Below are 26,603 nucleotides of genomic sequence, written 5' to 3'. Positions count from 1 at the left end.
GCTGCTGCTGCATGCCAAAACTTGTTAAAAGCAGGCTATCTCCAATTGTTTGGTGTCTTCGAGCCATGCATGTGACACCAAAATTTAAGGCATCTGTAAATATCTGTTTGTTGTTGTGCAACGATTCTACAACTTTAGGGGAAAGAGGCAGCTAAGCTAGGCATTCAATGAGTTCAATGAGTTCAAAGAGGCAGCTAGCTAGGCATTCAATGAGTTCAAACTTACTAAATATTTTTACTTTAGTTAAGAATGTCTGATGTCCATTTGAACAAGCAAAACCTAATAGGAAATTCAGCCCAGGTGAACCAAACGTGTGTGAGTGTAAAAAAAACAAAAAAAAAATTGGGTAACATATCATTGATTAAAGTTGTTGAGGCAGTAAAAGAACAAAAGGCAAGCACTTTTAAATAATAAATTAGGATACAAAGTCCATCTAACCTTGGCTCCCATAAAAATTAAGATACAGAATAGATCTGAGTCTAAAAAAAAAAAAAACATATAAGAAAATATCCCTTCTCTAAATAATCGAGTAGAATACAAAGCCCACCCAACCTGCTTCTTATTATGCCGTTGGTAAACGGGCTCGATGGAGGCACGAGCTCACCTTATGGGCCATGAATTGTCACTCCAACAAAACGAGATAAAACAATATAGAAAATGGTCAACTGCTGAGATCTCTTCCCCCTAACTTTCATGTCTTAGAGATAGTTGCTAAGTAATTACAGCTACTGCTTTTGGCAATCTGTATTCACATCCATCCTGTGATACAAAGAACCAATAATAAAAGAGTAGAAGATTTAGCACGCTAGTGAAAAACAAATAGCATCAAAACACAAATGGTGGTGCATATTAATCCGAAAAAAAGTACAGGCTTCAAAAGGTTTATTCAGAATGCAGCCTAGTGGCCAAACAGATCAAGCAACACATTCCCCATATTCTTAAGACTTCTTGTTGACCATGCATCATTTTAACAAATAACAAAAAAGCATGCAACCTCAGGCAATAAGTTCATTATCCGAATGCCGAGAATGCTTACCAAACGAGGTCCATTAGTTATGCCCAATCAGCTTGAAGACTAAACAAGAATTAAGAGTGCATATCCGCTAAAACCGTGTCATCTGCTGCAGCATTTGGGGACCAGTTGATTGCGAAACCAACTGCTCTGAACTCAGGGAAGGTCGTGCCAGGTAGTTGGCACCAACTGGATTACCAAGTCCCTGTCTTATCATCTCTTTAGAATTACTAGTATTTGTTTCAGAGTGTGGGGATTCCATTAATGTGCGAATCTGAACAGTTTGCAAGTGTAAAATGATAAGGTATTAGTGCCAAGTAAAAGAAGGATTTAGATGAAACATATGAACAGATACTAGGAACTTACTACATCAAGACGCTTCTTGTGGAGATCACTTGATAACTGCAAGAATTTAACTAGAAGAATCAATATATATATATATATATATTTTGAATTGTTATTTCGTTTTAAAATAGAATTACTAAATCTGCAAAAGCAAGTGTCAAACTTAGAATTTACTTGTCAAGGGAAAAATGTTAACTTTATAATTTAAACTAAATACATAATGCAAATTCATCTTAAAAGATCTTGTATTTTATCTTCAAATAGTTCTTTAATGCAAATACACCCAGAATGTTAGACCATGTCATTTATAACAATCTGAAGAAACAAATGGAAGATGCTCACAGGTTTGCTTTGGTACTTCCGCTCTTCAGTTGAATATCCTGGAACGTTCAATTGCCAATTTTTCTCTGCAAAATATTTCCATGCAATGGAGTTATTGAGGTTCCGTTTGCTTCACTTAAAACATTATAGAGAAAACAAGTGAATCAACACCGTTTTAGTATGAATGCTTATCAACAATATATTTACTATTTAGTCCTACGTGGCAGTAATATTACTTTGTCCATGCATATATTTTTTTCCTGGAGTTTGCACCTGGAAATAATACCAACATACCCCCTGAGATCAATCCCACAAGCCTCTTATATATTCTTGTTTAATCACAGGAAGAGACCAAGTGAAGAAAAAGAAATTGAAATATCATTACATGTAAAAAATGAGTTTGCACAACCATAAGATTGTTCCAAGAAACAACTTTGTACATAAAACTAGCAAGTCATCACCAGATAATTTCACAACTTGTTTCAACGTGCATAGCAGCGGTTTCCTAATCCATGTGAAGTTTAATTAACTCGCAGGCCTATCTTGTCAAGTTTACGCAGGAAGAGGACCCAGAAAGTCAAATTTCTATTATTGACAAACAATTTTTGTGCTGATAGCTACTATAGAGATTCCAGCAACAATGGGAGGACAGAGAAACCCAGTACTTCAACTACATTTCTTCCAGTGCTAGATACCTTGTTGTGTAAGGTCAGTTTGAGGAAGATTAGTCGGTATTTTATGATGGGTCTCACTCTTGATGTTTGGATCCCATAAGACAGACCACTCAGAAATTTTTAACAAATTAATGAGTCACCTGAAAAAACAGGGTATGCCATATTAAACTGTACGACAAGAAAGAGTTGCAGATCAGTTGAAGGATCTGGCTGGCTGGCAAGGAACCACATTCTAGGCAAGGACCACTATTTCATAACAAAATATGAGGAATAATTGATCCCGATTTGTGAAATGATACTTAAATCTATACCAGTGTGACTTAGCATTTAAACAAGTGGCCACTATAAGTGTGTGTGGCTCAATAAGAAGCCAAGTCACTTATTATACTTTGTCCAATTCTTAAGTTGCTGATAATATATTTTTGTCAGCACACAATAGTTTGACTTCTCATCCCATTGTCTCGCATCAGTCTTAAGCGTCCCCTGGCTTTGGCACCGGTTTCTGAGTGTGTAGGGGGTTTCGTGAGGGCTGTTATGGGGAGTTTGAGAAGGTTTTTTGTTGTTGAAGCTAAGACGTTCCAGTTTGAACTAGAGGAGGGGGACTCTGTTGTGAGCATTTATGAAAGATGTAGGAGAGTTATTCGATCGATTTTCTTGGGTAAAATCAATGCCTTCTGGTTTTAATGAAACCCGCTCTTTTCATCCGACCCGGGCCAAACCTAGACCTACTTCACAGTGGAAAAGACATGCAAGAGTTGGGTCTTCCTCTTCAGGCCAAGATGCAGGTTAGGGCCCAAGCAGCCATCCTGTTCAAGCTGCGCTTCCTCTGCCAGATCTGTCACAGGTGTCTGCCACCCTGCAGTGGAGGAGATCTGGGAGACTGGGAGGAAGGCAGACTGTTGTGCTGCAGTCAACGACCTCTGCCGATGTCAATCACGGAAAAGGTGTCTCAAAAAGGTGAGGCTTCGGTCAGTACACACGCTGGCTGGTATGTGAGGGTACAGGTTCATCAACCCTGTCCTCCAAGACCATGGAACCACCAGAAGCTATGACACGAATCTTTGAGCTCTTGGTGGATTGTTCTGAAGGGGTTCAGGAGGGGAATTTGTTTGCTGCTATCTCAGTGAGCCCGCTGCCTGACAGTTTTTTGCCAGAGGCGCCACATTCTGTTAGCCAGGCATCGTCGCGTGAAGTTTCAGAGTTGAAGCTTTCTATTCCTGATATAGGGGTTGCTGGGTCCTCTGGCAAGGGTCTGACGCCGGGTAATAATGCTGATGTCTCGTTGGGTGGTGCCCGTGTGACTGTTGCTAGTGGGGTGGCCGAATCTGAAAAGTGGGCAATTGTTCTGAGGAAGGCGAAGAGGGCTACAATCCCTGATTTAAACCCAAGGACCTTAATTTCATCCATTGTGTTTAGGAGAGGGGAGGGGTGGGGAGTGGGTTAGGAGCAGGTGCGGGAGGGCTTGACCCAGCTGGAGGTTTATCATGCTAGGAAAGGCTTGTGCCTTGGCATAGCTCATGTTGTAGCTCCCTCTTTGGCTGATCACCAGAGTAGAGGTTAGTTGCTACTTGCTAGGGAAAGGAATTGTTATGGGGTAGAGTGTGGAAATGATATGTCGGCTTTGGTTAACTCTCCGTGGGGTGAGCCAATCTTCTGTGAGCAATGTTTACCCTCTAGCAACATCGGAGGAGACAGGTTTTTCTGAGCAAGAGGCCTCCAAGTGAGTAAAAAATACGATTAAAGGTTTTAGTAAATTATGGGAATGCTTGCGATAAATTTGAGAAGGAGTTTATGGCACTTTTTGCATCAATTGAAGCCAGTCGCAAGAAGGATGTTCTGAGCAGTGCTTCTCCTTCTAGCTCCTCTCAATTGGTTCCAAAGGTAGTATGGAATTGAAAAGGTTAAATTGCTCCATAAATTATGCCTCAAAAGATTCTGCATCAAAGTCTGGCAGTAGAAGGGGGAAGGTATCTTATGTTCCTCTATGAAGCCAAAAATTATTTCGTGGAATGTGATTGGGTTGCATTATATGAATATAAACGTATGCATTTTAGAAATCTCCTCAGATTGTGGAAAGTTGATATAGTGGCTTTGCAGCAGACTAAATTGGGGCAGAATTTTAGGAATACCGTGCGAAGTTTGAGGAGGTCAGCATTTAGATTGGTGTCCGTTGGATTTTGAAGGGCTTCTGGTGGTATTTAATTGATCTCTGAGAGTTGTGGAAAAGATCAAAACCTGTGTGGGTAGCTTCTCGGTTGTGTATATTTAGAAGTGCAAGGACCAATTTGAGTAGGCTTTTTACAAATCTATGGCCTAACTCAAACATGGACCATCGGTTGTTTTTTTTTTTTTTGTTTTTTTTACTGATAAGTTATTGTAAATCTGAAAACATGTGGCTTCGTGGAGAAGGTGAGGCACTGATGGAGTTCCTATAATGTTTTTGGCTGTCCTAGTTATGTTTAGGCTCAAAAGTTAAAAGCTCTAAAAGTTTATTTAAGAACGTGGAATGAAACTGAGTTTGGCAATATGGAGAATACTAAAAGGGCTCATCTTGATATATAAAAGGTTTGGATGTGCTTGAAGAACAAAGACCTCTCTCAAACTAGGAGAAGTTGAGGAAGGATATGGCTACTGATGAATTGGAGAAGACTATTCTCTTAAAGGAGGTGAGCTGGAAACAAAAAGTCGAGGGCGTTGTGGTTAAGAGAAGGTGACAAAAATATCAAGATCTTCCATTGGGTTGCAAATTCTAATAGAAGATGTAATATGATAGAGAAGCTAGTTATCAATGGTGATATCTCTTCGAAGACCACATTGTCCAATTGTTCTCTCAGCTCTTTACCGAGTATACGTTTGGGACCAGATTTGGATGGTCCCCCCCTATTCACTCTATTAGTGAGGAGGGGGCCGCTTGGATGGAAAGTGTTGCAAGACATGAATGGAAATAAGGCTCCGAGGCCTGATGGCTTTTCTATGGGCTTCTTCCAATCTTGTAGGGATGTTATCAAAGAAGATGCCATGAAGGTATTCCTTGAGTTTCATGAGCATGGTAAATTTGAAAAGAGTCTGAATGCTACTTCCCTTACTCTTACACCGAAGATTAAATACATTCATCTTATCAGTCTAGTAAGTGGAGTTTATAAAATTATAACGAAGATCTTGGCAAATAGATTGAAAATCATTATGGAGATCATCTTGAAGACTTAGAATGCTTTTATCAAAGATCATCAAATCTTGGACTCGGTTCTCATCACCAATGAATGCCTTGGTAGTCCCTTCATATCTGGTGAGCTGAGAGTTTTATGTAAAATTGGATCTGAAGAAGGTTTATGACCACGTTAGCTGGGATTTCTGTTATACATACTTAGGAGATGTGGCTTTGGAGAGGAATGGCACAATTGGATTGCAAGTTATTTTATGTATCAATCCTTACATCTCCTGCTACTACTGGTGGGCTAACAGCTAGTTTTGCTATGTTGGGGGATATAATTATTGCCAAACCCAACGCCTACACTGCATTTGCGGGTAAAAGAGTAATTGAACAAACATTGACGTCTAAGGGTCCTTTGAGAGTGGCCTTCTTCACTTGGACAACAGCTGTAGGAAGAATCTTCACATTGGATAATCTTCACAAATGTCACATTATAGTGATGGTGTGGTGTTGTATGTGCAAAGTGTGGTGAAACTCTCAATCATCTCCTTCCTCGCCGTGATATCGCAAGACTTGTGGAACTTGGTTTTTTAGATGTCTAGAGTAGAGTGGATTATGCCTAGACGGTTGTAGATCTCTAGGCATGTTGGAAAGGAAGGGTCAGTTGAGAGATCTTAAAATTGTTTGGAATTTAATCTCTTCCTGTTTAATGTGGCGCATTTTGAGAGAAAGAAATGCTCAAAGTTTCAAAGATTGTGAGAAGAAGAATTTGGACCAGCAACTTTCTTTTCTTAAATTCTTGTTTGAATGAATCTTTGCAAACGTCTTTCTCAATATCTCTAACTCTGTAGACTTTTGTGCTCTCTTTTCTAGTTCTTGACTTTGCAAGGTTTTTTTTCTTATATATTGACTGTACTTGAGTTGCATCCCTTGCGCACTTTTAATGAACTACTTTACTCATCAAAAACAAAAACAAAAAAAGGGAAAAATTCAGAAAACCTCCTGAACTTCCAAGCGTTTTGAAATAACCTCTATAAAATTTAAAAACTCTCAATTAAGGGTATCGAACTTTCAATATCTTTTAATTACCCCCATTCAGTTACGATTTTCTGTTAAACCTTGTGAAAATTCCCAAAATACCCCTTTTTATTATAAAAAAAAAAATGTAAATATTTTTAGGCATTTATTTTTTTATTAAAAAGAAAAAAAATATTTGCAATATTTTGCAACATCTTTACAATATTTTTTTTATAAAAAAAAAATTAAAAATTAAAAATTAAAATTTTTTTTTTTAAAAAAAAAAAGTATTTTGGTAATTTTGACAAGATTTAACGAAAAATCCTAATGGAATTGGGTAGTTGAAAGAAATTAAAAGTTTGAAACCCTTAATTGAGAATTTTAAACTTTGGCAGGATAGTGTCAAAACGAGTAGAATTTCAGAGGGGTTTTGTGAAGTTTCCAAAAAAAAAACAATTGTGTGTGTTAGAGAGAGAGAGAGAGAGAGGCACAAGTTGGTCAAAAGGAACAATGGTAGTCACTAGACAAATAGCAAAGACCAACTCCTAACCCAAGTAAACAACCACAACTAAGGCTGCATTTGTTTCAACATAAAACATTTTCTCATCAGAAACATTTATTGGAAAAATACTAATTTTCCATTGTTTAGCTGGCATCTTGAAATTGATTTTAGAAATATTCTTTTATTATTTAGCTTCACTACAAATAGACACCGCCAACAAACAAACTCCCATTGACCCCAAAATCATGGTCAAATACTGAATATTGATGGAACCCACACATCAAATCCATCACCAATTACGACCAACCAGCATCACCTCACCCACTGCCCAAGTACTCAAAGTGCCCTATGGCCCAAGATTACCAAAATCAACAATCATACCCACACTTTACCATTCAATGCCGATCTCAGAAAATCACCACAAACAAAGTCCCACACTCCTGATCCAAAAACTGAAGCCCTGAAACTAACATCAAACACCTCGAGACAACACCAAAAACCCATATGTGCCAAGACGCCGCTAATTTGCACAACCATGGCTAAAAACCTTAATGCCACTGCCTCACACCCACTAACAAGTGTGCTTGCGCTAAAACCCACCGTCGCAACAATAACATCGATGACACCATCTACTTGGCCAGCTCTAGCCACCACTGCAACCCCTCTACCCTGAGCCGATCTCCCAATCCCTCTACAATGCCACCAACTCCCAATACCAGTCCCTCTTCTTTTGGAAAACCATAACCCTAAATGCCAATGCCAAGAAAGCCACCCTTTACTCCGAGCTCCCAATCAAGAAAGAGGATGAACAACAGCGCTTCTATGACAGGGGAGCGGAGGTCAAGGGACATAGAGACGAAGTCACCGAGGCCCTCAACAATGCAACTAAGAAAAGTCTAAGCTGTGGTCGAGGTTGGCCACAGGGAAAATGGTTTGTGCTTTAAAAGTGAATATAATTTTCTTCATGTTATGCTTAGTTTTTTGCTGACTAGGGGAAATTGTTTTCAGTTGACCAGGGTTCTTAGCTGCACCAAACACTGAAGAATGTCAAAAATGTCTTTCAGAAAACATTCTAGACTGAAACAAACACACTCTAAGTCCCTATGGCCCCTCTTCTATGTTGCACTTGCTGTCCACTCACCAAATATTGAAAGACAGGCAGCTAACCTTAAAGGCATAACTTACAACTGAAACAGGTAAACTGACATTGCAAACACACCCATGGCTGGAAACAGGTGGAGACAATTGTTGACCATCCATCTTTTTTTCACTGCATACATGTGTTTCTAATAACAAGGTTCTGAAAACTTAGCAATTGTTCTCTGCTGTGCATTCAAGAAGGTATTTTCTATATATCTTTTTATAAAGAAAAGTAGTACTTAGAAATTTAAAAAAAAAAAAATTGATAAGTAATCGACACATATCATTAAAAACTTATCAAAAAAAACATATCATTAAAAGCGTAAGGCGCCCCTAAGTACACAAAAAGTATACAAAAGGAGACACCTAACTAGAAGAAGGAAAAAGAACAAGAAAATAACTATAACTAATCATCGTAGGAGAAACATAAGCAACTGTCCAAAAATACAAGTATTTAGCAATAAAAATTTAAATCAAAACAACCAAAAATCAGAGTCAGTAGATGAACATGAAATTTGACAACAAACAGATATTTATGTGAAAAAACTAATAAATTCATTCCAACAAATCAACAGGCGGAATCAAAAACTTATTCAAGCCACTCTTTTTCAAACCATATGAAATTTTATCTCTTCTTAAAATTCAGCCAGTCAGGGTAACCAGAGAAATCAGTGATGAAATTCTTGTGTTACATATAACCATTATCTTATGCATATCATGAGAAAACTACTGATGAAATATGTTGTAGTTCAGCACAAACCTAGGTGTAGCAATAAATCCTTGGACTCTAAAGTTGAAGATTTCCGATGTTTTGCCAAACTGCACGCAAATGTAGTAACCTGCAAATAAATACAAGTCCTTATCTGTAAGACCATCATGATCTCAGCTAAAACACAAAATCGTTAACCACAAATGTCATTGCAAAGTATAGGGTACAACAAAGTAGACAAACTACAGTGGCAAACTCCAGTTGTTATTGCAAACTAGAAACAATGTTCTAAAGCTGTAATCCCAGCTCCATATTATTTCCTTAAAAGAAGAAAAGAAAATATACTCCAGTATCTTACAGGGACACTAGATAAAACTCTATCCATCCAACGGGACAAATTTCAAACTTTGAGATGCCAATGATGGAGCTACTGAAGTGCAGGACTGCACTTCTTTCTGAAATTTTAGCTCATTAAGCTATGTTGGACCAGTTTTTTAAACATCATAATTACCCTAATGCTCAAACATGATGAATAACACTAAGGTTTATATAGGTTTGTCGTTTACAGAAGATTATTATAAGATATTATAATATTAATAAAACTAATATTCATATGAAACTTACAGAACAATCTAGCAGAAATTTGATGAAAGATTAAACCTCATGAGAGAGAGAGAGAGAGAGAGTTTCTGTTTGGACTTATAGAGAGACGTACAATTTTTTTTTATATATATAAGTAATCGAAATATAATTAAAAAGCAAAGAATGCAACCTAGGTACTATAGAGAGGCATACATATGTACAGACATGCATGTGCATCCTAAAATATAAGAAAATAAAAAGTTAGCCACAGTAAAGAGCCGCACAGAATCGATGAAGTCATCGGCAATCTCTAATAGAAGATCCTCAACTTCTGGATCCAGTTTTCCCTGTGAATCCACCTGAGCACAAACACAGTGAAAAATATTTCATCAGAGCAATGGAAAGCAAGATAAACTCAACATCGAGCGGAAAATAACAGAATTTAACAGACTGGAAACAGAGAAAAGACCTGTGAAACCAAATCTTGTATCTTTCTCTTCCCAAGAAGTTGATTAGTCGCTTCTGTTCCTTGGCTTGAACTTCCCCCTGGTGTAGTTGTACCAGATGCAGTAGCATCTGGCTGTGATCCTGTCAAACTCATGGACTTCTGACCTGTGGGCCCGGGCATCCTTGGAGAATACTGCTGCTGCTGCTGCTGCTGCTGATGCAAAGGCAGTTGTTGTTGCAATTGTTGTTGTGCTGGTTGTTGCAGTTGTTGTTGTTGTTGCTGCTGCTGCTGTTGCTGTTGCTGTTGCAGTTGCTGCTGTTGTTGCTGATGTAGCTGTGCATGCCCCATTGGTTGCTGCTGTACTAGCTGGGATAGCTGTTGTTGGTTCAGGGCCATAGAATTCGGGTGCAACTGAGTAGATGAAGCCAGCTGCTGCTGCAAGAGCCTCTGTTGTTGAAGACGGAATGAAGCCGAACCAGAACCAGAGATTGGTGGTATTTGTTTCAACCACTGTTGCTGTGGTAAAGAGCTCTGCATCATGGTAGGCTGTCCATTCTGAGCCAACCCAGATAACTGAGAGTTCATAAATGCCAGCGGTGACGTCCTCGGTGAGCTTTGAACCTGTAAGTTTGTAAAGATAAAGAGTGGATGTAATAATCACGCATAAAAGTTTAAAATGTAAAAACATGCACAAATAATTCAGCATAACAGCATTGCATAACATTGTGAAAGCTTATAAATCTTCTAATACATATGTATCAATCAAGAATATCAAAAACATTAATGAGCTATTAATTCACAAAATCACCCATTAAAATGCATCCATCACATGAAAAAATTGATTCATCTTCAGAAAGTAAACTCACGAGATAGTATTAAAAAATAATATTAAAAAAAAAAAAAAAAAAAAGTGGTTGAAGCAAGTGGTTAAATTGTGGAAATGATCCTGCACATGGTATGGGATAGGCTGAATTCATAGGCTCTGAGCTAAAGAAATACAAATAGGACTGATTTCAAAAGTTACGTAGAACACAATGGAATGACTCATATTTACAGGACTTCAAGTACCCCCAAGGTAGTATAACATGATTATGTACAAGGGATTTTGTTAGTAAATGAGTTCCCTGTCCCACTTTTGGAAAATTTTCCAAATGTTGTTGAATTTGGGGCATCCAAGGAGAAAGTCAATCACAACATGACTGCTTACCCCTACTATTGCAGAAAGCAGCTACTAACCAAATTTAAAGATTGGGTAAAAAGCGTAAATTAAATCAAAATTCTTCCAAAAAGAGCTCATGTAATTAATCTGAGAGATATCTGGGGTTATAGGTAATGCAAACTTCAGTACACAAAAGTACACAACCCAAGAAAAAAACAACTAAGGTATGTATCCTTCGCAATAGAACAAATAATAACGTCCATATAGCAACATATAGATGACGACTAAAATGGCAAAAGCACAACCATCAGCAGTTACGCAAATCCAGCAACAGCATATAGATGAGGAAACATTATACCTGTTGAGAGCCAAGAGGACTTTGCTGTTGCAATTGCCTAATTTGGCTCTGGTTAAGTCGCTGGGCATAATTGAGAGCCCCAGTTGCTCTTAGTTGCGAGCTCAAATTGAGCGACCCAATCATCCCCATTGCTTGCAGTCCTTGTAAAGCTTGACCAGGCGAATTACCCGAATGGAATTGAGAGCCTTGGACCAACCCAGCTTTCTGCCTCGGCTACACCCACAATTTCACTTGTTTTACGAGACATAGATGATACTCAATTCAAAGACAAAAAAAAAAAAAAAAATGTAATGGGTTTCCGAATGAATTACCAAGTACTGCATAATTAAAATACAGGAACAGGATATTTATCAAACCAATCATAAACAGGTATAATGGCATAGTGATATGTATTTGGTTGATTTTCTTCAAAATGCGATCAAGTTTACTTAAATATACGATTAGATATTCTAGGATGTGATTGGTGTCGATGGAATTCCAATTCATCGTCGATAATCATAAAACACGTCCAATAGTTCATTGTTAAGGACAAGAATGACATGGTTGTGGAGAAAGGCTTCCCCCAAGAAGTGGTCATATCAAATAGAACATTCACAAAGGTACCATCTTTGAACAATTCCAAATCCCATCCTTTTCCTGCTTCTAAAAACTAAAACTAACTCAACATTTCACATTCCAAAACAGGCAAAGGACACTACAAACACTGATTAGACAAAATTAGAGTTCAATGATAATTCAATTTCTTACCGAGCCCAACAAATGGGACGGAAAGTTCAACTGCGCTGCCGCGGCCGCCGCAGCGGCTGGGCCAGACAACATGGGCAGGTGGCCGCTCTGCCCTATCAGCGTTGACCGCGACAAGTTCCCGCCTGTACCCAATTGCTGCTGCTGCTGTTGTTGGGTCTGCTGCTGAATCCCACCAGACCCACCAAAATTCACATTCCCATGCATCCCCTGCTGCTGCTGATGCTGCTGCTGTTGATGTTGCCTCATGATCCCGAACTGCTGCTGCTGCTGTTGGCTCAGCCGAGACATGGACGGGGAGCGCGACAAGCTTTGCTGGATTTGGTAATTCGTCAAGGCGTTGACATTCTGGGCCAGAGTTTGTGACTGCTGCTGGGATTGCTGTAGCTGGGTTTGTTGCTTTTGTTGCTGGTAATCTAATCCAAAGGCTGCGGGGAGGTGCTGTGGTTGTTGTTGTTGTTGCTGTTGTTGTTGTTGAGATGGGGGGAGAGGGATTTGGGGAGGGGAGGAGATGTGGTCAATGGAAGGTGAATGGGAGTGGGAGAGGGGAGAAGGGGAGCGCATGGACGGTGGGTTCGACGTAGAATTCGACGGGTTTTGAGGAATTGTGGTGTTTGTGGGTGTGGGTGTGGGTGTTGTTGTTGCCGTTGTTGTTGTTGGGTCGATGGGGTTCGAGGGTTGGAGGGGTTTTGGGGATGATACTGCACTTTCTGCCATTCCTTTCCAGAAATTGGGTTAACAGGTTACTGGGTTTTCTTGGTTGTGCGCCGCCTAATTCATGTTCTAATTTGAGAGAGAGAGGGAGAGAGAAAGAGGGGAAGAGATCGAAGGGAAAGGAAGAAGGCTGAGAGGGAAAGGAGGGAGAAGGAAGAAGGGAGAAGGGAGAGGGGAGGTTGAATCTGGGCCGTACACGTCATCCACTGGGGTGGCCAGATGGTGGCCTTGTTTGGGGAGTTGGCCTAGACACTATTCATCATCATTTTTAAAAAAAATTAATATCAAAATATTTTTACTTTTTCACTTTTTACATCACATCATTCACTTTTTATTATTATTCAAATAAAAAAATTACTACAAAACAAAATTTTTTTACTTTTTCATATCACTTTTTTCACATTTTTATATAAAATATTCTTACTTTTTTTTTTACATTAATCTACATCAACTACAGTGTCTAGACCAACTCATTTACCAAACACCACCATGGTGACAGCGGCCTCATTCTACTTCTCGCGAGCTTTTCCTCGAACTGAAAATAAGAGGAAAGTTTTGACCTTTATAAATCTTTATAATTCCTCTCCTAATACAAAATGGCAAAACCACTCTTATGAATTCGAAAAAAAAAATAATAATAATAATTAATTAATTAATTAAATTTACAAATAATGCTATTTTTCACACTTATTTATCACATTTAATTTATATTGGTTATTCTTATGTGTTTTAAGTAATTTTTTTTTTAAATGACTGACATTAAAAATTACTTAAAATATCACGTCAATTTGTACAAAATAAGGATGAAGAGAGGACCTCATTAACATGATTCTTTTCATAGAGGCTCAATCTAGTAATTTATATGTTTCTTTTGCCCATCTCAAAATTAATATTTTGAGAAGAAGAACATAATATTTGTTTTGTTCGTTCTCTTGTCACCCCTATAGCACTACAAGGTCAATATTTTCATCTTATAATCTTATTGAATTAATTTTTTTTTTTTTTTTATCCTTTCCTGTGTCTTCAACTATATTTTCCTTTACTCTTTCGTTGGGCCTGCTTGTATTAGAAAAGAGATCAATATATCTCTTCTTTTGAAATTTCAACTTCTAAATTTTTTATGTGATTATTCCATGTAATAATATGCATAATATGGATGATATATTTTAAAATTATTGGATTATTATTATTTTTTTTTGGCGTAAACCCAATATGTTTTTAAATAATAATATTTTATAAATATTAAAATATGTCATTTATATTTTTTGGAGATGCATGTTATAAACTATGTAATTCTTTATAGGAAATTAGGCATGCCCATAATATGATTGCACAAGATATACACATGTTTATTTTCTTATGAATTATGGCATGTATATCATCCATCTTTAAGGGATTGAAAGTGTAGGGGTGTCTAAGAAATTATATAAAACCCCAAGTTTTCCAGAAACCTCAATTGTTGCGGAGGATTCACGTCTTGGTCGTATAAATCAAGAGTTGAGTTACACCATTGACCTCGTTCAAAAAATATTAGAAAAATTGGATGAGAGGAATGTCAAATTGGATGGGGTCCTACGAGGAGCCACAAAAGATGCCATATTTTAATATATGATAACTTCTATAAGGACATAATGTAAAAACTTAAATTTAAGAAGAAAAAAAAAAAAAACACTATCACACCAGATTATACTAAAAAAGAGAAAGAAAAAAAAAATTTAAAAATCATTTTTTTTTAAAAAAAAAAAGAAAAAACAAAAATTAAAAGGTTAGCTGGCTACCACCCCAAGTGGGGGGATGGGGTGGCAGGCTGCCACCCCATAAATTTTTTTTTCTTTAAAAATTAAGTAGTTTTTTAATTATTTTATTTCTCATTTTTATATAATCTGGTGTAGTAATGTTTTTTTCTTAAACTTAGGTTTTTTCTGATATGTTGAGGTGTCCAATTATGATTGGTGGACACAAAGGAACTGGTTTACACCAGCTCCTTATAGAAGTTATTTTCATTTTAATATTTATTATCATATATATATAAGCCAAGTTTTGACGTAAAGAATGCTTAGAATTGCGACACGTGTCCATGTTTTTTAATATCTTAACCTTTTTTTTTATTTTTTTTTATTTCTACCTTCAGTCATTAATTAGCGTAATTAATCGTGTTGATTATATTTCAAGAGTTTTCCATATATAAATTATTCAATAAATTAAGTATTATTAATGTCCTAATCAAATAAAGAAACAAATAATATAAATGAAATTATAACCTTTTTTTTTCACACCAACAATATTTTGTTTAAATTTCAAATTTTTTTACTCATAATTTTTTTAATTTTTTTTAATAATTTTTAATAATTTTCCCTCTATCTGAAGGTGCTTAGGGTCTCTCGCTTTGGGTTGCTCCTGCAGTGGGGTGGATCAAGGCAAATTGGGATGCGGCGCTGGATTCTTCGTTGGGTGGGATGGGCTTTGGGGTGCTGGTGAGAGATCATAATGGGTATGTACGTGCCGCACGCTGCATGACTCAAATGGGTTTCCTCTCACCGGCGGCAGCAGTAGCTCGAGCGGCGTTAGTGGCAATTCAACTCTGTAGTGAGCTGGGTTTTTCCAAAGTTCAGCTGGAAGGTGACGCTAAGGGTGTGATTGATGCTATACGGGATACGAGCACGAATTTTCGTCGAATTGGACCTTTGGTGGAAGATGTTAAATCTGCTGTGCAGGTTTTCTCTCAATGGCGGATAGATTTTGTTAAACGGGATAGCAATAAAGCTGCCCATGCACTTGCTAAGTTGGCTATTAAGAATGTTCTAGAGAAGACTTGGATAGATGCTTATCCGGATTGTATTCATGACTTTATTTAGCTAGAGCAGTTTGCTCAGAGGGATGATTTAATAATGAGAGTTCCACTATTCTTTCAAAAAATAATAATAATAATAATAATTGAACTGTGCAAATATTGAAAGGATTTTTCCTTTTTCTATATATTTTTTTAAATGAATTAAGTGTACGATTTTTCCTTCATTAATTCCTTTTGACCTTTATTTTTATTAACTCACGCGTCCATTTTTTTTTAATTTTAAATTTTTTTACTCATAATTTTTAATAATTGATCTCATATATATATATATATAAGCCGAGTTTTGACATAGAGAGTACTTAGAATTATGACAAGTGTCTATTTTTTTAATATCTAAGAGTGCTTAGAATCGCAGCAGGTGTCCATGTTTTTAATATCTGAACCCTTTTTTTTTTATTTTTACCTCCGGTCATTAATTAGCGTAATTAATTGTGTTGATTATATTTCATGAGTTTTCCATACATAAATTATTCAATAAATTAAGTATTATTAAGGTCCGAATCAAATAAGGAAACAAATAATATAAATGAAATTGTAACCTTTTTTTTTTTTTTTTTTTTTACACCAACAATATTTTGTTTAAATTTTAAATTTTTTTACTCATAATTTTTAATAATTGAACCATGCAAACATTGAAAGGGTTTTTCCTTTTTCTATTTTTTATTTTTTTTAAGAAAAGAAATAGTTCCATTGATAAAATAAAATGGAAACAGGTTGTTTCATCAAAACAACATCACAGATAGCCTTTGGGATATAACATCTCCAAGTCTTCTCTATGATCTGTCTACAAGCCAATTTGGCCAAGCCATGTGCCGCCCTATTGGATTGATGGCTTACATAACAACATTCCCATTTAGAAAAGGAACGTAACAAAGTCTTTGTATCTTCCACAAGGTGCCCGTTTCTACCTGTGTGTGACTCTTGCGAGTTTACATCATGAACCACTGTCTTGGCATCTCCTTCTAGCATGAGGTTTTGTACACCCACCTCTGCACTGAGTAGAGTCGCATGATAAGCACCCAGCGCTTTAGCTACAGTTGGTTTCAGATTACCCACAATCAAAAAACATCTAGCAGCTAAAACTTGTCCTTTATGGTCTCGGATCACGATACCCACACCTATTCTGTCGTTTTCAAGGGCTGCATCCCAGTTTGTTTTGTGCCAGATTTGCGCCGGGGCTACCCATTTTACATCTATTCATGTTTCATCACCTCGATCACCATGTGAGTCCTTCTTATTGATGGCCAGGAAGTCCTCATGGGCCTGTTTTGCTGCCCTTATTAATTCTGTCAGATGGATAAAGGTTCCGTTGAAAACCAGATCATTTCGTCGAACCATAACTTTCGGGCAATTCTTACAAATAAAGCTGCTTCCTCCTTTGTGCCCTTCGTTAAGAAAATTTCGGCTAAATGAAAAAAGTTTGGCTCCTCCACCACTGTTTTCTCGAAAATCCAGTTGCTTGCGCCCCATGTGTCCCTGGCAACTAGGCACGACCAAAGAACGTGGTATGGTGTTTCCTCTTCCTTCATACAAATTGGGCACATAGGATCCACGACTATTTTCCTCTTGGCTAGGCTATCTTTTATCGGCAGAAGTCTATGACATGCCCTCCACAAGAAATTTTTCTCAGCATTGGGTATGTTCAATTTCCACAGAATTCACCACATCTCTCTATGTGATTGTCTAGAAGAACATTCCGCCTTCTGCAGATTCAACATTTCCATTGCCATATGGTATGCACTTCTCACCGTGAATTCCCCTCTATCTATGCCCCTCCAAATTAGTTTATCCGGTTGTTGGGTATGGCTAACAGGTAAAGAGGTGAAACCTTTAACTTCTTCCATATTGAACAACTTCGACAGAAGTGTGGCATCCCACCACTTTGTTGCTGGGTCGATGAGTTTCTGCACTCGGTCATCCACCACAAGGGGGGAGGGAGGAGATTGTATTTTGAAGGTGTGAGGTAGAGGCACCCATTTGTCACCCCAAATCCGGACGTTCGCACCATCCCCTATTCTCCAAATAAGGCCTTCTTTCACCAAATCTCCAGCTCCGTGAATGCTTCTTCATGCAAAGGAGAGCTTCGATCCCAAATCCGCCTCCATAATAGAACAATTTGGGAAGTTTTTAGCTTTAAAGATCCTAGCCGTTAAGCTGTCTATGGTCTTCCATAATCTCCAAAATTGTTTTGCTAACAATGCCGTTTTGAAATGAATTAGGTCCCTAAAGCCCATGCCCCCATTTACCTTCAAGAGCCCCATCTTCTCCCAACTCATCTAGTGGTTCCGTTTCTTATTCCCTTGATGGCCCCACCAAAATTTTTGCATTTGTGCATTGATTTCTGCGCAAAGGGTCTTTGGCAGCAAAAACACACTCATGCTATAAAGGAGAATTGCTTGAATTACCGCTTTTAGGAGAATTTCTTTCCCGGCTTGTAACAGAAACTTTATCTTCCAGTCTTGGAGTCTTTTCCAAATTCTATCTTTTATGCCTTTGAAAGCTCTAGTTCTAGACTTCCCCACCAATGCCGGGAGCCCTAAATAGGTGTCATATCGTTGTGAACATGGCAGGCCCGACACCGTCATGATTTGTTCCCTTCTCTCCCTCGGTGTAGTTCTGCTAAAGAAATAGCAGTTTTCACTCGATTAAGTCGAATGCTTGACGCCCTCTCATACAGTCCCAGAATCTTGGACATCTGATTCCAATGTGTCACATCCGCCTTGCAAAATAATAAACTGTCATCCGTAAAAAATAGGTGATTAATGCGATGACCTCTTTTGGACGTGGGCACACCCCTTAGTTGGCCCCTTAGGTCGGCACGGGTTAATAAGACACTTAAAGCTTTAGCACATATCAAAAAAGGTAGAGGGAGATCATGTCTCCCTGTCTTATGCTTCGTGTAGGGTAAATACGGCCCATAGGACTGCCATTGATGAGGATAGCATAATTTGCGGATCTGACACACATCATGATGAGATCAATCTACCTCCCAGCAAAACCCATCCGCTTCATCACCCTCTCCAAAAAGCTCCATTCCACCCAATCATACGATTTGCTCATATCCAATTTAACTGCCATATACCCCTCCTTACTCCACATCCTTGGCTGCATGGTGTGTAAGGTTTCGTATGCCGCCAAGATAGTGTCAGAAATTAAATGCCCTGGGATACAGGCACTTTGGGTAGAAGTAATAGTGTTAGGAAGAATAATCTTCAATTGATTAGCCAACACCTTTGAAACTATTTTGTATAAAACATTACAAAGGCTAGTTGGCCTGAATTTAGTCACACTAGATGGGTTTTTAATTTTTGGACTAAGTGTAAGGTAAGTAGAATTGAAGTCATCATTCATGATACCAGAATTTAAAATAGACAAAACTAGATTGCAAACCTCCGTCCCCACTATCGCCCAGTTCTTTTGATAAAAGTCCGCCGTGAAGCCATTCGGTCTCGGGGCTTTGCATGGCACCATTTGGTGGGTGGCTTGGCTGATTTCCTCTCCACTGAATTCGGCCAGGAGGGTCCGGTTGGCCTCTTCAGAGACATGGCTAGACACTGACCTTAGACATCTATGCACCTTATTCGCTCCTTCAGACGTGAATAACCGGCTGTAATAATTGATAAACACCTTACCAATCTCCTCCTGTGTATCCTAACTCTGCCCCTCTTCATCCTGAATTTTTTCCAGGTGATTGTTGTGCTATCTCTGCTTCGTACTTGCATGGAAGAATTTGGTGTTTCTGTCTCCATATTTCAGCCAGTCCTCTTTCACCCTCTGCCGCCATATAAGATCCTCCTGATTTTTTAGGACTGTGATCTCTGTTTTGAGTTTCTGCAGCGCGTCAAGATCCGGGACTCCCTCCGATTCTTGGATGGTTCGTAACAGTTTGGTCTTCTCATGTATGTCTCGTTCCAGTACCCCCACATGGTTTTTTTTCCACCTTGATAAAGCTTGTTTGCACTCATCCATTTTTTGTTGCATATTCCTCCACGTGTCTGGAAATCTCCATTTTTCCTTCCATACCTTTTTTTACCGGTCAGTGCATGAAATTTCCTTGCTCCACGTAGCATCATATATAATGCCCCTTTTCTTATGTTTGCTTGGCCACACCTTACGTGTAGATAGAAGAAGAGGATTGTGGTCTGAACACACCACCACCTCAGTTGATACCTCTGCCAAAAGGAATAATGAGCACCATTCCTTGTTGGCCATCCCACGGTCCAACCTTTCTCGAATAAAACAGCTCTCATCCTGGCTGTTAGTCCATGTGTATATTAGGCCCTTATATCCCAAATCAGCTAGTTCATAGTCAGAGATAACCCGTTGGAATGCCTCCATTTGTCTCCTTGATATATTTCCTCTCCCTTGCTTCTCAGATGACTCCACTATTTCATTAAAGTTGCCTATCATCACCCAAGCCTCCGGTTGAAAATTGGCTAAGGTTCTGATTAAGCTCCATGCCTCGTCTCTTTTACTCACATCTGGATGGACATAGAACCCTATCAATTTCCACGATGTACCTCCATCCTGAGAGATGATGGCATTTATATGCCAGCGGCTATAATTTTGTAATTCAAGTTTTGTCTCACCCTGCCAAAAAAGAGCAAGGCCTCCACTTTTTCCAATACTGTCTACTCCAAAAACATTTTGGAAACCCAATTTAGAGCGAATGGGTTCTAATTCTTTATTACTCAACTTGGTTTCCATAAGGAAAACCACTTCGGGCTTCTTTTCCTTCACCAAGCAACTAAGTTCTCAAACTGTCCAGAGGTTCCCAAGCCCCCAATAGTTCCAGCTTAGTATTTCCATGACGGTTGGCAGGGCTGTACATCAGCCCTCGCTAGTCCCGATCCCACCATGTTAATCTTTAGCTGACCGCCTATTTTTCCCCTATCTAACACCCCATCTTCCGAAGGAACCTCATGAGTTTGTTTTTTCTTTTTTCCCCGGTGAACAGACTCCCCCCCTCTCCCCATTGTTTCATTTTCCATTCTGGTTCGTAATCTCCACAGCCTGAAAAACTTGACCCACCCTCGCCCTCGTCTTCCACGTCTATCTTGGAGTTGTACTTGGGCCCCTTACTTCCTGCGTACTCCTCTTCTCAACCGATATTTCCACATTTCCTGAGCCCTTGTATGGGCCTCCATGCTTATTCAGCCCAGCCCATGTCGGGGATAGAACGTGAGTCAAAACAAGATTCTCTTTTCCCATACTACTCTTTTCTCCCATAGCTGCCAACTCACTTTCCTTATACATATTCGATATAATATTCTCCGTAGACCTAGGTTCTTGGAGCAGAGCTTTTTCTTTGATAGCCATTCCTGTATCTGTTTCCATATTCTCCCCCGATATCCCGCCCATGATTGTGTTTTCCATACCTTCTGCAATCCCATAGAATCCGCTGTCAAATTTCGCGTTGTTGGCAAGTCCATGAATTTTGAGCTTTCCCTAATCGGCTCCATTCGCATGGCTATCCTTGATTCAAAAAAACATTATCCTCCAGTACCGGATGTCAGAGGTTGCTCATTCTGTTGGCTGGTTGACAGGTGTGGCCCCCCTGTGTTGCACTCCCCCCTCTGCTACTGACATGTTCATACAGAGGCATGGCACTCCTCTGCGGCATGGTCCTCCACCTGGTTGGCGAGGGAACTCGAAGCCATGGCCCAAACTGAGGAGTAGACCCCTGATTGTTTGGACCCTGTCGTTTCTCACACCCCCTATCACCATGTTGTATCAGACCACATAGAAAACAAAATCTCGGTAGCCTTTCATACTGGAAATTCACCCAGATGGTCTCTCCTTGGATTTTCAACTTTTGTCCCCTTGGAATTGGCTTAGATAAATCCAATTTGATGTGAACTCGGAGATACTCGCCCCACCCAAATCCCTCTTCATTCGTTTCCACTTCCTCCATTATCCCCATTGTTGCTCCTATTTGACAACCTACCTTTTGACACATACATGCGTACGGTAAGTTAAACATGCGTACCCAGAAGGATATCTTCTCAAAAACGATCTTTGATGGTAGCGTTCTCCCATCGAATTCCTCCACCGAAAAAACATTCCCTTCAAACAACCAAGGCCATCCCTCCATGATTCTTATCTTGTCCCAGCTAGCTCCAATTCAATTAAGAAAACATTAGTTCCCAAAACTTTGAACGACATATAACCCGTTGGCTACCACAGGCGTATCATAGCCGATCTGATGATCTCCTTACTAACATATCTGTCAGCTTGTAGTTTGTTCACAGCAGGTGTTTGGCTCTTTGTCACTGTTTCTTCAAAAACTTCCCTTTGCACTTCCACATCCACATCATCTTCTTCCGTCAACGAGAAGTTCTTCCACATGTTGGTCATATCTTCTGCCATCTTTCTACTATTCCTTCCTGCCAGAAACACTCAAAACCTCCACCGCCTATGAAAAGCCTGAAGAACCTTTTTCTTCTCCTCTAGGGTTTTTGAGACCTAGAGAGAAAACCGTCTATTTTTTAAAAAACATAATTAAAACGGTGGAGATGAATATGTTTCCCTTTTTTTACACAACTTTTTTGAACTATAATAAAAAATACAATGGAGATGTGTTTTAAGTTTTAAAATCAAATGTTCTAAGCTAGTATATATAAAATCTGAGTTTTGGCTTAGAGAGTGCGTAGAATTGTGACACGTGTCCTCAAACGGTCCTATTAGAAAGTACCTAGAATTGCGACACGTGGCGTTTTAGATGTTAGCCTTTTAGTGAGACAATTAAAGCCTAGGGGTTTTATTTGAATTGTCTAAATGAAGAAAACAAAAGGTTTTCAAATTCTCTCTTTCTCTCTCTTTATCTAATTTTCTTTCATATATTATATATATAAAAGCCGAGTTTTGGCTTTGAGAGTGCGTAGAATTGCGACACACGTTCTCAACCGGTCTTATTAGAAAGCACCTAGAATTGCAACACGTGGCGTTTTAGATGTAACCGAGTTTTGGCTTAAAGAGTGCTTAGGATTGCGACACGTGTCCTCAACCGGTCCTATTAGAAAGTACTTAGAATTGCGACACGTGTCGTTTTAGATGTTAGCCTTTTCGTGAGACAATTAAAACATAGGAGTTTTATTTGTAATGCATTGAATTGTCTAAATGAATAAAATAAAAGGTTTTCAAATTCTCTCTTTCTCTTTTTTTTTTTTTTTTTTTGAAAGAATTATAATAGCTTCATTAATTAGCTCAAAATAACAGGTACACCTTGCTCGAAGACAAGAAGGTCCTTAATACAATCTAGTGAGCCAGTGAACCACACATTTTCCATGCATTGTTTTGAAACCCTTGCTAAGACATGGGCTATTTGGTTAGCTTCTCTTGTCACATGAAGCATCTGCCAGTGAGAGAAGGATCGGATTTGGCTAGCTTCTCTCTCTTTATCTAATTTTCTTTTCATCTTCTCTTGCTTTATGTTTATATCTCAATGTGAGACAATTAAAACATATAGGTTTTATTTGTAATATATTTAATTGTCTTAATGAAGAAAACAAAAAATTCATAAATTCTCTTGCCTAGAATTGCGACACGTGGCATTTTATATGTTAGTCTTTTAGTGAGACAATTAAAACATCATAGTTTTATTTGTAATGCATTGAATTGTCTAAATAAAGAAAACAAAAGATTTTCAAATTCTCTATTTCTCTTTTTTTTTTTTGATAAAAAATGACTTCTCATTATAATTCAAGTAACTAGAGCAAATTGCTCAAGTAACAAAGCATCACGAATACAATCATGAGGTATATCTATCCAACAAAATTCATGGTCATGTTCCACCGCATATTTTGCAAGTAAGTGAACCACCTGATTTCCTTCCCTCATAGTAAACATAAGTTGCCACTGTTGAAAAGCCCGAAGTTCCAATTTGATATCCTTAATGATATGCCCCATCCAGCATCACGAATACAATCATGAGGTATATCTATCCAACAAAATTCATGGTCATGTTCCACTGCATATTTTGCAAGTAAGTGAACCACCTGATTTCCTACCCTCATAGTAAACATAAGCTGCCACTGTTGAAAAGCCCGAAATTCCAATTTGATATCCTCAATGATATGCCCCATCCAGCTGTTGTCCGTCTCCACCGAGTTTACGAAATCTATCACAGATTTTGCATCCCCTTCAAAGTGCACCTGGGAAAGATTTAATTCATGACATAATCGTATGGCCAAGAGAATCGCCATCGCCTTCGCTGCTGCCAGAGCCAAGCAACCATCTTGAACCACACATCTTGCTGCCTACATATTCCCCTGAGAGTCCCATATAACCACCCCAAGCCCCATACGACCATGTTGTCTCGCGAAAGCCACATCACAATTTGCTTTGGCCCACCTCATCACCTGAGCTTGCCAGCTGATCGTGTTCTGTGCTACACGGGTAATCATAGCTGCCTCATCACGCTCATGAGCCAAGCTGAAATCCACAATGACTTGTTTTGTCTGAGCAACTATCATCTTCGGGTGTCTAAAGGTGCCTTCATGAATCAGGTTGTTTCTTCGCAGCCAAAGACACCAAGACATACTAGAAAATTGTTGTATTTCCTCCTGGCCACACCTGTCAAACAAATACTCCAGCAGCTGCAGAAAATCATGTCCAGAGAACGAGCACTTATGGAATTTTGCGTGACCCATAGCCCATAGATCCATAGCCGATGGGCACTGCCATAAAATATGGAAACCTGTCTCCACCTCCAAACCACAAACCGGGCAAAAGGGATCCAAAATAACCTTTCGTTTGTATAAATTTTCCCGGGTCGGGAGAATATTTTGGCAGGCCTGCCATAGAAAATTTTTCTCCATGTTAGGCACCGGTAAAGCCTATAATCGTCTCCAAAAAGTACTACTCCTCGTTGTTGTTGAACAAGTTGCCTTCGTTCGATTTACCAACTCCTTTTGCATGTGATATGCACTCTTCACTGAAAAAACCCCATTCTTAGTGCCCCTCCAAATAAGAGAGTCCTCTTGATTGGTGCAACTTAAAGGAATTTCCTTAATCTTTTGTACCTCCTCTTCTGTAAGTAAAGAGGCCAAAAGAGTGATATTCCACCACTTCAAGTGTACATCAACAAGGGAGCTAACCGTTGTCTCTAGGTCTAGTAGGGTTGGTGGGGAAATAATTTTGAAAGTAGATAGGTTGGGAATCCACCTATCTTTCCAAATCTGAACTTTGCAACCATTACCCACCCTCCATATCATCCTTCTCGAAGAAGATCACACGAGCCATGAATACTCCTCCATGCAAAAGAGGGTCGCCTACCCACACTTGCCTCCAATATAAAGCACTCTGGGTAATATTTCGCCCTCATAATCCGAGCAATTAGACTGTCCGGTTGGTGCCAAAGCCTCGAACTTTGTTTTGCCAAAAGAGCCTTATTAAAACTAGTAAAATCACGAAACCCCATCCCTTCGAACTCTTTTGACAAACCCATACGCTCCCAACTCATCCAACTCACCCGGGATTTATTTTCTTTATGTCTCCACCAAAACTTACGCATTTGTGAATTTATCTCCACACAAAGAGCACGTGGGAGAAGAAAAACACTCATGTAGTAGGTAGGAATCGCCTGAATTACAACCTTAAGAAGAATTTTCTTGCTAGCCTGAGATAAAAATTTCAGCTTCCAGTCCTGGAGTTTCTTCCATACTCGGTCAGTGATTCCCTTAAAAGCTGCCATTCAAGATTTTCCTATTAGAGCTGGGAGTCCCAAATAACTGTCATACCGTTGAGTCGAGGGGAGACCTGAAACCTCCAAAATTTCACCCTTATCTTCCATGGAAGTATTCTTGCTAAAAAAGATAGAAGTCTTACTAGCATTGAGGCATTGGCCCGACATAATTTCCTCATAGCCATCATCACACCGCCACTTGGTCTCGTATCTAAAGCTTCTATGCCCCCGCCCGTGCACACCGGCTCCCACCAGGTAAAGTATTAAAGGGGTATGATTAGAGCAGGTAGTAGCTTCTACTACCACTTTCATATCCGAAAATAGCCCTCTCCATTCGGAATTGGCCACTCCCCGATCTAAACGTTCCTTAGTAAATTCCTCCTCATCTCTACAATTGCTCCAAGTAAACTTCGGACCTCGGAACCCAAGATCCGAAAGTTCACAATTTTCCAGAACTCGTCGAAAAGCTAACATTTGGCTATTTGCACGTCCCGCCCCACCCCATTTTTCTGAGCTTTCCACAATTTCATTAAAATCACCAATACAAATCCATGGGCTGGGGGCCAAATGGGCAAGATAGTGGAGTAAAGCCCATGCTTCATCTCTTTTTGCAACTTCGGGATGGCTATAGAAGCCGGTAAATTTCCATGGCGTATCATTCTCTGAAATTTTAATTGCGCCATTGATGTGGCGTTGACTAAAATTCTGGATAGTAACACAAGTTTCCTCTCCCCAAAATAGAGCCAAACCTCCACTTCTCCCCACACTATCAACAACAAACATGCTCGAGAACCCGAGTTTACAGCGTATACCCTCCATTTTTTCCTTCCATAATTTGGTTTCCATTAAGAAAACCAAAATAGGCTTCTTTTGCTTCACCAAGCGGCAAAGCTCTCTAACTGTTCAAGGGTTCCCAAGCCCTCGGCAGTTCCAACTAATTATCCTCATTGCGGTCGGCGGGGCTGGACCACAACCTCCGCCATCCCTGAACCATTGTTTTTGTCTGTCGCATTACACAGCTTCCGTCCCTTTGTAACTGGGAGTGCATCAATTTGACAACTTATTCTCCGTGGCCCCTCCAAATGTATAGAAGTTTCAAACTGAGCAACAATTTCTCCCCGACTTCTTTTCTTATCGATTCCAACTACTTTCTCTGGGCTTCTTTTATCGATACCCCCTTCTCCTTTAGAA

At 39.2% G+C, this 26,603-nt stretch overlaps 1 protein-coding gene across 1 annotated transcript; it reads right to left on the bottom strand.

The window, feature by feature from the left end:
• Positions 1–384: 384 nt before the first annotated feature.
• On the bottom strand, positions 385–13,062 carry LOC132188263 (transcription initiation factor TFIID subunit 12b). The gene is made up of 9 exons (XM_059602682.1): positions 12,166–13,062; positions 11,419–11,631; positions 9,923–10,522; positions 9,738–9,812; positions 8,923–9,001; positions 1,700–1,764; positions 1,379–1,414; positions 1,037–1,286; positions 385–759 (listed from the first exon to the last, which is right to left on the bottom strand). Exons 1-8 carry the CDS (start codon positions 12,877–12,879, stop codon positions 1,104–1,106), a joined length of 1,965 nt encoding a protein of 654 aa, XP_059458665.1. The 5' UTR covers positions 12,880–13,062; the 3' UTR covers positions 385–759; positions 1,037–1,103.
• Between the last annotated feature and the right edge of the window lie 13,541 nt (positions 13,063–26,603).

The sequence above is a fragment of the Corylus avellana genome, chromosome ca7, assembly GCF_901000735.1.
Source record: "Corylus avellana chromosome ca7, CavTom2PMs-1.0".
Lineage (NCBI taxonomy): Eukaryota > Viridiplantae > Streptophyta > Magnoliopsida > Fagales > Betulaceae > Corylus > Corylus avellana.
The sequence above is the reverse complement of the archived record's forward strand: the minus strand, read 5'-3'. Positions and strand labels throughout refer to the sequence as shown.

Bases quoted from the DNA above. Each gene is read 5' to 3' on its own strand.
- LOC132188263 (XM_059602682.1), bottom strand. From the start codon at position 12,879: ATGGCAGAAAGTGCAGTATCATCCCCAAAACCCCTCCAACCCTCGAAC. The intron at 10,523-11,418 runs GTATAATGTTTC...ACAAACTTACAG, and splicing joins GTCCTCTTGGCTCTCAACAG to GTTCAAAGCTCACCGAGGAC. The intron at 1,765-8,922 runs GTTTGTGCTGAA...AATATTTTGCAG, and splicing joins GGATTTATTGCTACACCTAG to AGAAAAATTGGCAATTGAAC.